This window comes from Pongo abelii, chromosome 6, assembly GCF_028885655.2.
Source record: "Pongo abelii isolate AG06213 chromosome 6, NHGRI_mPonAbe1-v2.0_pri, whole genome shotgun sequence".
NCBI classification, from domain to species: domain Eukaryota; kingdom Metazoa; phylum Chordata; class Mammalia; order Primates; family Hominidae; genus Pongo; species Pongo abelii.
Genome location: NC_071991.2, coordinates 98,808,692 through 98,821,717, shown reverse-complemented (window position 1 = coordinate 98,821,717; position 13,026 = coordinate 98,808,692). Strand labels below are relative to the sequence as shown.

The following is a 13,026-nucleotide window of genomic DNA, read 5'->3' as shown; positions in this document are numbered from 1 at the left end:
ATTAGCTGGGGCCAGGTGTGGTGGCTCACAGCTGTAATCCCAGCACTTTGGGAGGCTGAGGTGGGCAGATCACGAGGTCTGGAGTTCAACACCAGCCTGACCAACATGGTAAAACCCCATCTCTACTAAAAATACACACATACACAAAAATTAGCTGGGCGTGGTGGCACGTGTTTATAATCCCAGCTACTCAGAAGGCTGAGGCAGGAGAATTGCTTGAACCCAGGAGGCAGAGGTTGCAGTGAGCCAAGATCGTGCCACTGCACTTCAGCCTCGGGTAACAAGAGCAAAACTCCGTCCCACCACCAAAAAAAAAAGATAATTTTGCTTGCTTAGATTTTTGTTTTCCAAAATCGAGTATTGTTTGGGTATGAAATGTGAGTTGGAATATGCTATTTTGCTTATTAGAGCCATTAAAATTTTTTTTTTCTTTTAAGAGATAGGGCCTCACTCTGTTGCCCAGGCTATAGTTCGGTGGTGCTGTCATGGCTCACAGCAGCCTTGACCACCCAGCCTCAAGCAAGCCTCCTGCCTCAGCCTCCTGAGTAGCTAGGACTACAGCCACACACCACCACATCCAGTGAATATTTATTTATTTTTACATTCTGTTTATTTTTATTACTGTTCCTTGCAGAGCAGGACTAACTCATAGGCAGTATGTCCAGAGTTGGTCTATTTTAAAATTTTTTGTAGAGACACGGTCTTGCTCTGTTGCCCAGGCTGGGATCTCAAAGTGCTAGGATTACAGGTGCGAAACACTGCACCTGGCCTTATTAGAGCAGTTTAATTTTTTTAAAAAAAGGAGAAATAGGCCAGGTGCGGTGGCTCATGCTAGTAATCCCAGCACTTTTGGAGGCCGAGGTGGGTAGATCACTTGGTTAGGAGTTCAAGACCAGCCTGGCCAACATGGTGAAACCTTGCCTCTCCTAAAAATACAAAAATTAGCTGGGCATGCATGCCTATAACGCCAGCTATTTGGGAGGCTGAGGCACAAGAATTGCTTGAACCTGGAAGGTGGAGGTTGCAGTGAGCCAAGATTGTGCTGTGTTTCACAAATTTTGCTATTGCATTTTCATTTCAGTTCAGGATATCTCTAATTCCTGTTTGATTTCTTTTTTAACCCATTGGTTATCAAGAAGTGTTGTTTAGTTTCCAATATTTGAGGATTTTTTTTCCAGATTTTTGTTTTGGTGTTTTTCATTTCTAATTTAATTTCTTGTGGTCAGAGAACATATTCTGTATGATTTTAGTGCTTCTAAATTTCTTGGGGTTTGTTTTATGGACCATCTTGATGAATTTTTATATGTCCACTTTAAAAAATGTGTATTTTGGCTAGGCGCGGTGGCTCACAACTGTAATCTCAGCATTTTGGGAGGCCAAGGTGGGCAGATCACCTGAGGTCAGGAGTTCCAGACCAGCCTGGGCAACATGGTGAAACCCCATCTGTACTAAAAATACAAAAATTAGCTGGGCGTGGTGGCGCACGCCTGTAATCCCAGCTCCTCGGGAGGCTGAGGCACAAGAATCGCTTAAACCTAGGAGGTGAAGGTTGCAGTGAGCTTAGATTGCACCACTGCACTCCAGCCTGGGCGATTGACGTGAGACTCCGTCTCAAAAAAAAAAAAAGTGTATTTTGCTGTTGTTTGGGATATAGTGCTCTATAAATTAAGAGCAATTAAGTCAGCTTTGTTGATAGTGAATGTGGTTCACTTTTTTTATATTCTCACTTATTTTTGTCTACTTGTTAATTTGCAACTTTAATATTGGATTTGCCTGTTTTTCCTGTCAGTTTTTCTAGGTTTTGCTCTATTCTTTTGTGACAGCTTTATCAAGCTATGATCACATATCATACAATTCACCCATTTAAAGTGTACAGTTGAATAGTTTTTAGTATATTCACAGTTGTGCAACCACCACCAAAATGATAGAACATTTTCATCACTTCAGAAAGGAACTACACCTTTTAGCCATCACCTCCCCAATCCTCCATCCTCCATCCTGCCAGCCCTAGGCAAGCACAAATTTACTTTCTGTCTGTAGGTATATGTCTATTCTTAACATCTAATACAAATGGAATCACATAACGTGGTCTTTTGTGGTTAGCTTCTTTCACTTAGCGTAGTGTTTTGAAGGTTGTTCCATATAGTTTGAAGCTGTGTTCTTAGGCAAGTACACATTTAGAATTGTTATTCTTGATGAATTGACTCCTTTTTTCATTATAAAGTGCCCTTTTTATCCTTGGTAATATTCCTTGTCCTGAAACTTTGTTAATATAGCCAATTCAGCCTTCTTATGATTTGTATTTACATGCTCTGTCTTTTCCCATTCTTTTTCTTTTAACTTATCTGTACGTCTATATTATTGTTACATGTAGATAGATATCATATAGTTGGGTCTTAATTTTTTTTTAACCCAGTGACAATCTCTGTCTTTTAATTGGAGTATTTAGATTATTTATATTTAATAGAAATACTAGTAAATTTGGTTTTAAATTTACCATCTTGCTTTTTCCAATTTGCTTCTTTATTCTTTATTCTTTTGTTTCCCCTTTTCTTGTCATTTTTAAGCATTCCATTTTACTTCCATGATTTGGTTAGTAGCTTGTAGCTCTGTGGGGTTTTTTTTATTTCATTGTTGTCAACTTACCACAATCTACCTTCAAATAATATGAGACTTCTTTATGTAATGTGTAAGAACCTTTCAGTAGTATACTTCCATTTATTCCCTCCCCTCTCACATTTCTGGCCTTTGTGCTAATTGTCATGTATTTTACTTTACATATGCTATAAACCCCATGATGTATGTTATTTTGCTTTAAAGAATCATTTCTAAAGAGATTTCTTTAAATTTAAAGAGAATAAAACCTCTTTCATATTTATCATTAGGTGTGCTATACATTCCTTTTCATAGATCTACATTTTCATTTAAGTATCATTTTCCTTCAGCCTGAAGAAATTTCTTTAGCAGTCTTTGTTATGCTGTTTTCTCGGTGACAGATTCAGCTTTTGTTTATTTGAACATGTTTTTATTTCACATTTTTGGAGGATATTTTTGGTGGATATAGAATTCTAGATTGACTTTTTCTTCTAATACTTTAAAAGTGGTCCATTCTCTTCAGGCTTGCATTGTCTTTGATAAGTCTATGATCATTCTTATCCTTCTTTCTCTGTATATAATGTATTACATGATTCTCAGATTTTCTCTTTTATCACTGGTTTTTAGAAATTTAGTTATGATTTGCCTTCATATGATTTTCTTTATGTTGTTTGGAATTTTATTCCAAAATCCATTTTTTAGCATCTCTGTAAAAATGCGTTTATATATTCCTAATTAATTGAAGAATTTGAGAATTTTTTAGAATTATATTTAAAGGCATGAGTAACCTCAGCAAATACCAAGTTTATTGTATTAGTACTTTTCTAATGAAGTCTCTTAATTTATAAAGTTATTTAAGAGTTTTATGCATCATTATAGTTATATGTATTGTCTATGGAAAGAAAATTCTCCCTTTTCCTCATATTTACTTCTAATTTTTATGTAGTGTTTTCAACTTTAGCACTTAAATTTATGAAGCATTGATCTTATTCTTCAAATATAACACTTAATTTTCTTGGTTTGTATAATTTACCAATTCAGATCATTTCAATTTTCCAAACTGTTGTGACAAATATTTATATAAAAACAAAGTCAGTTTTTAATCTGTGTCTAGGTTGAAAGTCACGGTGTTGGCCCTTTCTTCACATATGTGAAATGGCTTTCCAATTAACAGTTTAACTTTATTTGTAAGACAGTACTATGGTATTGACCATAAACTATTTTTGCTTTGAGTTTAATAAGGACTCAAAAGAGTGAAGCATTTATGGCAGATTGTTGTTATCTCATTTTCTTTTTTAGGCCTGATCAACCCCGTATAACCAAAGATGTAATTTGTTTTCATGCTGAAGATTTCTTAGAAGTAGTTCAACGAATGCAGTTAGATTTACATGAACCTCCACTGTCCCAGGTATTCTTAATACACTTACTGTCTTTGGTTTAGTTTTTATTATGAAGAGACTTATTTGTATTTCTTGTTTTATTATTTTTTAGTGTGTCCAATGGGTTGATGATGCAAAACTGAATCAACTGAGGAGGGAAGGCATTCGCTATGCCAGGATTCAGCTATATGATAATGACATTTATTTTATTCCAAGGAATGTTGTTCATCAGTTCAAGACAGTTTCAGCTGTATGCAGTTTAGCATGGCATATTCGGCTCAAATTATATCACTCAGAGGAGGACACTTCTCAGAATACAGCTACTCATGAAACAGGCACATCATCAGATTCCACATCATCTGTTCTTGGACTTCACACTGACATGATTTGTGCTGTAAGCAAAGCCTCCTTGGATTCTGTTTTTTCAGATAAACTTCATTCTAAATATGAATTACAGCAGATTAAACATGAACCTATTGCATCTGTAAGAATCAAGGAAGAACCTGTGAATGTTAATATTCCTGAAAAGACTAGAGCACTGAATAATATGGATGGCAAGAATGTTAAAGCAAAATTGGATCATGTTCAATTTACAGAATTTAAGATTGACATGGATTCTAAATTTGAAAATAGCAACAAAGATTTAAAGGAAGAATTGTGCCCTGGAAATCTAAGTCTAGTTGATACAAGGCAACACAGTTCAGCACATTCAAATCAAGATAAAAAAGACGATGACATTTTGTGCTAAATTTGCATATACCATCTAAAATCCTTTTTTAAAAAAATTTAATAATGTAATAAAGATTCATGAATTCTGAAAGCAAGCCAAGGACTTGCTCCTATGTCTGTTACAAAATATGTAGCTTTGTAACATTCCTCAGTGCCTGTCCATAACTGTGAAGTATTAAGCACTTAGGGCCAGATGCACTGTAAACATTGCAGGTTTAAACATAAAGGAGTCTTTAAAAAAAAAAAAATCATTTACGTTGGAATTTTAGGTTTTAGAATAGAGCTGACATTAACATATATATATATAAATATATATATATATATTTTGTAATATGAGCCAGAATTCTTTTTCAACAATTTAAAGCTTTTCCATAGAGCTTATTTATATCCTTTTTTTTCATTTTAAATGTGTCAGCACTGTAGTGTAAATAGCTTTTAAATATCTTTTTAGTGTGATTTATACTGAAATGTGAGCCACTTAATAAAGGTTCATATTAATAAATATGTTTTCTGTTGAGTCTGTAAAGACAAACTGACAATTCATTTAAGTCATTTGTTTGATATAATTCTCTGCTGGTATATCCATTTAGTGTGGTATTGTAGTGCAAATGTACGTAATTCAAATCTAGTAAATATTTAAGTTCCCCACACTGTGCAGGCTTTTTTTTCTTTTTTGATATGGAGTTTCATTCTGTCACCAGGCTGGAGTTCAGTGGCGTGATCTTGGCTCACTGCAACCTCTGCCTCTCGGGTTCAAGTGATTCTCCTGCCTCAGCCTCCTGAGGAGCTGAGACTACAGGTGCGCACCACAACACCCAGCTAATTTTTGTATTTTTAGTAGAGATGGGGTTTCATCATGTTGGCCAGGATGGTCTTGCTCTCTTGACCTCGTGATCCGCCTACCTTGGCCTCCCAAAGTGCTGGGATTGCAGGTGTGAAGCCACAGCGCCCAGCCTGTGCAGGTATTTTTAACAACCAAGACTCAGTTAAGAAAGTGTGCATCTGTGTGTGTGAATGTGTATATATATCATATTTTGCATAATTTTCTTAAATTGCTGAATAAGATCAATATGTGAAATTCCTTAGCCCTTCTCTCCAGAATACATTGAAAAAAGTTTTATATTAAACTATTAAGAAAGCAGTTTAGGTAATAGAAACAGTTTTAGAAAGTTGGGAGAAACAAGGTATGTTAATGATAACAAAGGCTTCTAACTAATAAAGTTACGTGGCCAGATTACATAGCCTACCATAGATTTTTTTTATTGTGTATGGGATGATAAGAAGTTTAGAGAATTTTCTTACTAGTAAGTACCTTTACTAAGTAATAGCTAAGTATAAAATCTTTAGTTACAGAAAGCTTAATTGTGAGCAATTAAAATCCTTTTACATTTTTCTTGCAGACTGGGAGAAAAATACGGCAAATAAAAAACTGTAAAATAAGGGCAATGACAATGACTCAACTGCCATATAGAGATATAACTAACAAGATACTTTGTGGTACCTCATCTCTCTCAGGATCTCCTCCCTACCCTAGCAAGGCAAACAACTTGGAGTACTTCCTTTTCAAAAGAAGTTCTAGAAATTAAATTGAGGTAGGAGACAGATTGACAGTGCCTAACTAAAGATGAGTAAAACAGACCTCTTTAATGATAGACTCACTATTTGACACTGCTTCCACTATTGTAATTAAAAGTCAGACAGAAGTCTTTGATGTATGTGTTGCTGTAAGAAACTCTGCTCATTGCAAATCTATTTTGTTTGTTTTTGGTATTATTCTGGGCACATAATTTGGTTGATGACTTTCAATTGGGGTTCTTTGTGCTGCCTTTTGGGTTACTGTTGGTATTTCCATTTCTGGCTCAACTTATGGTAACCATCAAAACTGCTTATATTTCTGGTTAGGGCGAAGCCATTTAGGAAGAAGCATTTCACCAGAACAAGTAAAAGTTAATTGCAGCAATGATGTCAGTTTTGGCCCCTAGTTTAATAAAAGGATAGGCAAATATCATAGGAAATCTTCATGGTTTGTAGGAAATCAGTGTTTGCAACATAGGAAGTTTCATGGGATAGGGAAGGTATAAATCAAGATAGTAAGGGTTTTGTTTTATATGTCATTGTCTTACCGTGCTCCCCACCTATATAATCTTCTGTTTTAAGCTAAATTAATGGATTTGCACCTACCTTTTCGAGTGACAAAAGTTCTTAACCAGTATTGAGAAATAAGAAGGGATGTAGTTAAAATGGTTTTGTTTCTCTTTAAAGTTGAAGAATGATCTATTTAGCAAGAGTTATGTTTTATTTCCAATTTTCCAGTAGCATATATGTAGATGCACTGAGGTCATACTGTGAGAAGATATCTTTAGGGTATCCCTCCAAAATATGAGCCTTAAACTTTTTAACTTGAAGGCATATCTAAAAACAACCATAGTGGTTGCTTTTAGGTATAGTTTCCTATATAACCTATAGTCAGACTTATCTATAATATGAAAATTTAATTGTTTTAAGAATGCATACATTGGCCGGGTGCAGTGGCTCACGCCTGTAATCCCAGCACTTAGGGAGGCCGAGGCGGGCAGATCACGAGGTCAGAAGTTTGAGACCAGTCTGGCCAACATGGTGAAACCCCGTCTCTACTAAAAATACAAAAAAATTAGCTGGGTGTGGTGGCGTGCGCCTGTAATCCCAGCTACTCGGGAGGCTGAGGCAGGGGAATTGCTTGAACCAGGGAGTTGAAGGTTGCAGTGAGCCGAGATCGTGCCACTGCCCTCCAGCCTCTGCGACAGTCTCAAAAAAAAAAAAAAAGCATACATCTCTGAAGGTAAAGTATAAATCAGTGGGCTCAAGATTTGCAGGTACAGCCTTGTTATTGCCTTCAGTAATGCTTACGTTCCTTGTCTTATGGGTTATAATTTTCGAATCCTCTTCAGATACAATCTGAGAACTTGTTGACTACCTTTGTTACATGCAAAAATTTTCTATTTTAATATTGCATTATATTAATGGTTTTATAGTTAGTACATTCCAGTTCTTTATCTGAATACAAGCTTTTTGCTTTTATTTTCAGTTTCTTGGACCAGAACAATAAAATACATAAGACATCGTTTCTATATGGTCATATACTATATAGAATAAAGAATTGTTATGTAAATTATTAAATGGGTGTAAAGACCTTTACATAAAAACTAAGGTACCTCAGTGGAATCTGCTATAGTGCTTCTCCCTCCCTACCCCTCCATTTTGTTTATAACCTTTTAGCTATCTAAATAATACATATTCCATACTCAGGATAGCTGGTTAGCTAGCAAAAGAATTAACATTTGTGATATTTACTTGCAAACTTTACTGAAGCCATATTCATTATCTTCCTTGTCACCAAGGCTGTTGACCTTAAATAAACATTAAGTTGATTTTGCACAGCACTGTATTTGTGTGTGTGCATGTGCCTGTTTTTGTGTGTGTATGTTTGTGGGAAATAATTATGTTTGTTTCCACATATATTCATTTTTAATGCATTCTGTAACTTTTCTCGAGTGGTGGTCATTGAGGGTAGGGAAGATTTTATTTTTTAAGTTGTCGTTAAGGTATTTCATTAGTGTTCCTGAGTGTAAAACAGTTTTTTCCCAAATACTTATGGCAGATAAGAGCATTTTTGTAAATAATAAATTAGCACCGTTTGGGTAAATTTGCATTATTTTTTGGACAGGTTCATTGTCATGTAAAACAAATATCTCAAAATTCATTTTACATTTAGCAAAGGTGCAACATTTGTTTTTGGAGTTTGAGAGATATTTTCCTTGTCTTCATCTTTCAATAAATACTAAAATTGATAACCACAGTCTTTTTACTTTTGTAATTATTTTCTTAAAATTGACATTTTAATCTTGTCAACTTTAAAAGTTCTTTTCTGTCTTCAGTAGAAACCGTAAAATCTTGAATTGACTCCAATTTGAATTTTTTTTTTACTCTTAAAACTAATTATCAAAAGTTGACTTACGCCAACAGAGACAGATATTGAGGATTATCTTAAACAAGGTCACTAAACTAGGTATGGGTGCTGGGAATGGTATGATAAATACCTCTCTTGTCCCACTAGACATAATGATTTCTGTCCCAGGAAGGGAAGACAAAAGTGCCATTCTTTTCAAAATACTTTTAGGCTGCTAAAATGTGATGGGTTTTAGGTGTGGTAGAATAGATCTCACTCTTTCTCTTACTTGATGTAACTACATTTATATGTAAACAAAATTTTACTGGTTTTAGACTGCATTGCCTGTTTTATGAAAGAGTTATGTTTGAGGTTTGGCACTGACAGTACACTTCAGATACGATAATTAAGAGGACAACTCAGGAGAGCTTGTAAGTCCTTTTGTCTTCTGTCCTGGCTTTTCTTTTCTTTCTGTAACCCAGTACATACTACAGATGGAAATGATTGCTTTTTAGAACATCAAGCACACACAGCCTAAAAACAAAGGTGTCTTTTCCTTGTAGCTTTATGGGTGTTGTATAGCAGTCACATCTCTGCTCAGAGAGCAGGGAAAGGAGGGGAAAACATCCTGCATTTCAGGTTATCTTCCCTTCCAGCTCTTCTTGGACTTCAGACCCAATCAGGGAGTATGAATGAGCTGAGAACAAAATATGGGCTGGGCGAGTAGAATTTATGTTAACTAGAAATTAAAATTTATAACTTGTATGTTTTATTACTATGATCTGCCTACTAAGAACTGCACTGTGAACATGTCAGAACTCTGGATCCTTCTGTACATTTTGAAATTCAGAACTTATGCATCTGTGTTGTTAGAATGTTAAATCTATACTTTTCTATAAAGTTCATTGCTGTTGTACTACTTAAGACTACTTGGCCGGGTGCGGTGGCTCACACCTGTAATCCCAGCATTTTGGGAGGCCGAGGTGGGCGGATCACGAGGTCAGGAGATCGCGACCATCCTGGCTAACATGGTGAAACCCCGTCTCTACTAAAAAATACAAAAAATTAGCCAGGTGTGGTGGCGGGTGCCTGTAGTCCCAGCTACTCGGGAGACTGAGGCGGGAGAACGGCCTGAACCCGGGAGGCAGAGCTTGCAATGAGCAGATATTGCGCCACTGCACTCCAGCCTGGGTGACAGAGACTCTGTCTCAAAAAAAAAAAAAAAAAGACTCTAAGTGTGCAGACTCAGAGGCAAATTAATATTATAGTCGCACAACCTGGCCAACATGGCAAAGCCCCATCTCTACTAAAAACATAAAAATTAGACGGGCGTGGTGACACGCACCTGTAGTCACAGCTACTCGAGAGGCTGAGGCAGGAGAATCACTCGAACCCGGGAGGCGGAGGTTGCAGTGAGCTGAGATTGTGCCATTGCACTCCAGCCTGGGTGACAGAGCAAGACTCAGTCTCAAACAAACAATATTATAGTCACAAATGTTGTGTAATACAGTGTTGATAAACTTACTTGGACAGTTTGATCCTTCTGCCCCGCCAACCCAAAGTTTTTTCTTGAAATTTTATTTGTCAACTAAGCCAGATTTTTACCTGAAACATCTCAAATCTGTTGTTTTTAAAAATACCTTTATCTTAAGTCTGGCATTTGTTAATGCTCTTGTTCCGTCTTTCTTCCTAAGTTCTTGGAAATTTCTGTCTGCCTTCACTTCCTCATCTTCCATTTATTCCTCATTTCACTACAGTTTCATTTAAATCCTCACATGTATGCTGAAATGGTTTTCTCAAAGGTTACCTTTTGACTGCCAAATCCAGTGGCTGCACTTCTTAGTATTTCTGTTTGACCCTTGCAGCACTATCATTTTACTCCTAAAACTCTTTATGACCTGTTCTTTTCATCTTGTTTTTCAGTTTCTTTGGAAGGATTCTTTTGCCTGTCTGCCACTATTTAAGGCAGTCTCCATAGTCTTTCCTTTAGGCCTCTACAGTCTGTCCCTGAGCTACCTTCATGATTCCACAACTTCAGTCAGCCTGGTTTTTCACTTTAGTTCTAATGATCCATATGGTCAAATCTAAATTCTTTTTTGCCTTGCCCTCAAGCATTAGCTGTTTCTTTCCTCCCAATTTGGTTATTGTCATCACTGTTTTCCTTCATAATCACCTTATAGTAATTTGATTTAATTTGATTTTTCTGTTTTCCTGTGTCCTTTTGTTGTGTTTTGTTTTTTGAGACGGAGTCTCTGTTGCCCAGGCTAGAGTGCAGTGACATGATCTTGGCTCACTGCAACCCCTGCCTCCTGGGTTAAAGCGATTCTTGTGCCTCAGCCTCCTGAGTAGCTGACATTACAGGTATGCACCACCACACCCAGCTAATTTTTGTATTTTCAGTAGACATGGGGTTTTGCCATATTGGCCAGGCTGGTTTCAAACTCCTGACCTCAAGTGATCTGCCCGCCTCAGCCTCCCCAAGTGTCAAGATTACAGGCGTAAGCCACCGTGCCTGGTTCCTGTGTCCAATTTGTTATGAGATTGAGTCAATCCCAGAAGTACTTAAAATTCATCTATTGCTCTTGTCACATCACAGTTACAGTAGATGTTCATCTCACCTGGATTCAAAATACCCTAAAGTGTTCTAGTCCTGTGCCCTTTCCCTCTTTATTCCATTCCATTCTTTGTGTTACCAACAGATTAACCTTTCTAAAATATAGAATTATTACTTTTCTTTGTAGAAGTATTCCTTAGCTTCTCCTTTGCTAAAGAATAAAGGTCAAATGCTTAGCATAGCACTGAAGAGCCTTTATTATTGGCCCTCCTTTTCCAGCTTCATGTAACACAATTTCTTCTGTTTGATGTGACCAATTTTCCACTTTACCAGATGGCAGTCATTGCCATTTCCTTTGTGAACTTTTAAAATTCTTTGTCTTTGCTGGGGAAATAAATATCTGGAATACAACATAGTGAAATCTTATTTCTCTTTTCAAAACTCAGACATCATCTCCTGTACTGCCTTTACAGCAGTGGTCCCCAACTTTTATGGCACCAGGGACCGGTTTTGTGGAAGACAATTTTTCCACAGACAGGGGTTGGGTGGGGGATGGTTTCAGGATGAAACTGTTCCACCTCAGATCATCAGGCATTAGATTTTCAGGAGCATGCAACCTAGATCTGAACTGCATGTGCAGTTCACAATAGGGTTTGCGCTCCTATGAGAATCTAATGATGCCACTGATCTGACAGGAGGTGGAGCTCAGGTGGTAATGCCCACTTGCACCCCACTCACCTCCTGCTGTGTTGCCTGGTTCCTAACAGGCCACGGGCTGGGACCAGTCTATGGCCCAGGGGGTTGGGGACCCCTGCTTTACAGTACAGGGTTTTATAGGCTTTACAGTACAGGGTTTCATAGGCACATCTCCAACTGTTCCCTCACCCAGTAGTTGGTATAGACCCAAATCTGTCTGCTGCCCTCTGCTCAGAGCATTAAATATACATATTAAGTACATGTTGGACTGTAGCTAAACTATGAGCTAGAAGTTAGGAATTTTATCACTTTGTATCCCCAACACCTAATATGTTGTATACTTGGTGTTCAATAAATACTTGAAGGAACATATTGTACACTAGGCATGGGGGAAAATCAGGTAGGTTTCCTTTCTTTTTAAAGACAGTCTTGCTCTGTCACTCAGGCTGGAGTGCAGTGGCACAATCATGGCTCAGTACAGCCTCAAACTCTTGGGCTTAGGTGATTCTCCTGCCTCATCCTCTTGAGTAGTTAGGACTACAGGCACCCACCACCATGCTTGGCTAAATTTAAATTTTTATTTTGTAGAAACAGGGTCTTGCTATGTTGCCCAGGCTGAAATTTAACTCCTGGCTTCAAGTGATCCTCCCACCTCTGTAGGTTTGTATAATTTAAAGTCAGTCTGACTTCAAATATAATTCTAGGATTGCAACAGAAAGAAAAATGGAGACAAGTTAGATGAGAAGACACTATAAAGAAACCAAGTTTCTTGTTTTGTACTGCAGTCTAACCAATTTATCTTTTGGTTAAAGATAAATTTTAACTATTCCTAAAATGATTAAAATGGCAAATATAAGAAGCACTTTTTTTTTAAATTTTTGAGACAGGTTCTCCCTCTTTGGCTTGAGTCACTTTATTTATCTTTTTGAGACAGAGCCTCAGGCAGGAGTGCAGTGGCACGATCTCAGCTCACTGCAGCCTCAACTTCCCAGGCTCAAGTGATCTGCCCAGCTCAGCCTCCTGAGTAGCTGGAACTACAGGTGCATGCCACCATGCTCAGCTAATTTTTATATGTTTTGTAGAGATGGTGTTTCACCATGTTGCCCAGACTGATCTTGAACTCCTGGGCTCAAGCATTCCTCCTGCCT

At 37.3% G+C, this 13,026-nt stretch overlaps 1 protein-coding gene across 6 annotated transcripts in view; it reads left to right on the top strand.

Moving 5' to 3' along the window:
- RSBN1L (round spermatid basic protein 1 like) overlaps positions 1-8,536 on the top strand; it is a 97,177-nt gene extending 88,641 nt beyond the window's left edge. For 4 of the 6 annotated variants that reach the window (XM_054559588.2, XM_054559591.1, XM_002818304.6 and 1 more), the window contains 2 exons: positions 3,895-4,003; positions 4,087-4,991. In XM_054559588.2, coding sequence (XP_054415563.1) covers positions 3,895-4,003; positions 4,087-4,722 — 745 coding nt within the window. In that variant the 3' untranslated portion in view covers positions 4,723-4,991. Of the gene's footprint in view, positions 1-3,894; positions 4,004-4,086; positions 4,992-5,404 lie in introns of those variants that run through there. The other 2 variants (XM_054559589.2, XM_054559590.2) reach the window with 2 other exon arrangements.
- Positions 8,537-13,026: the final 4,490 nt, after the last annotated feature.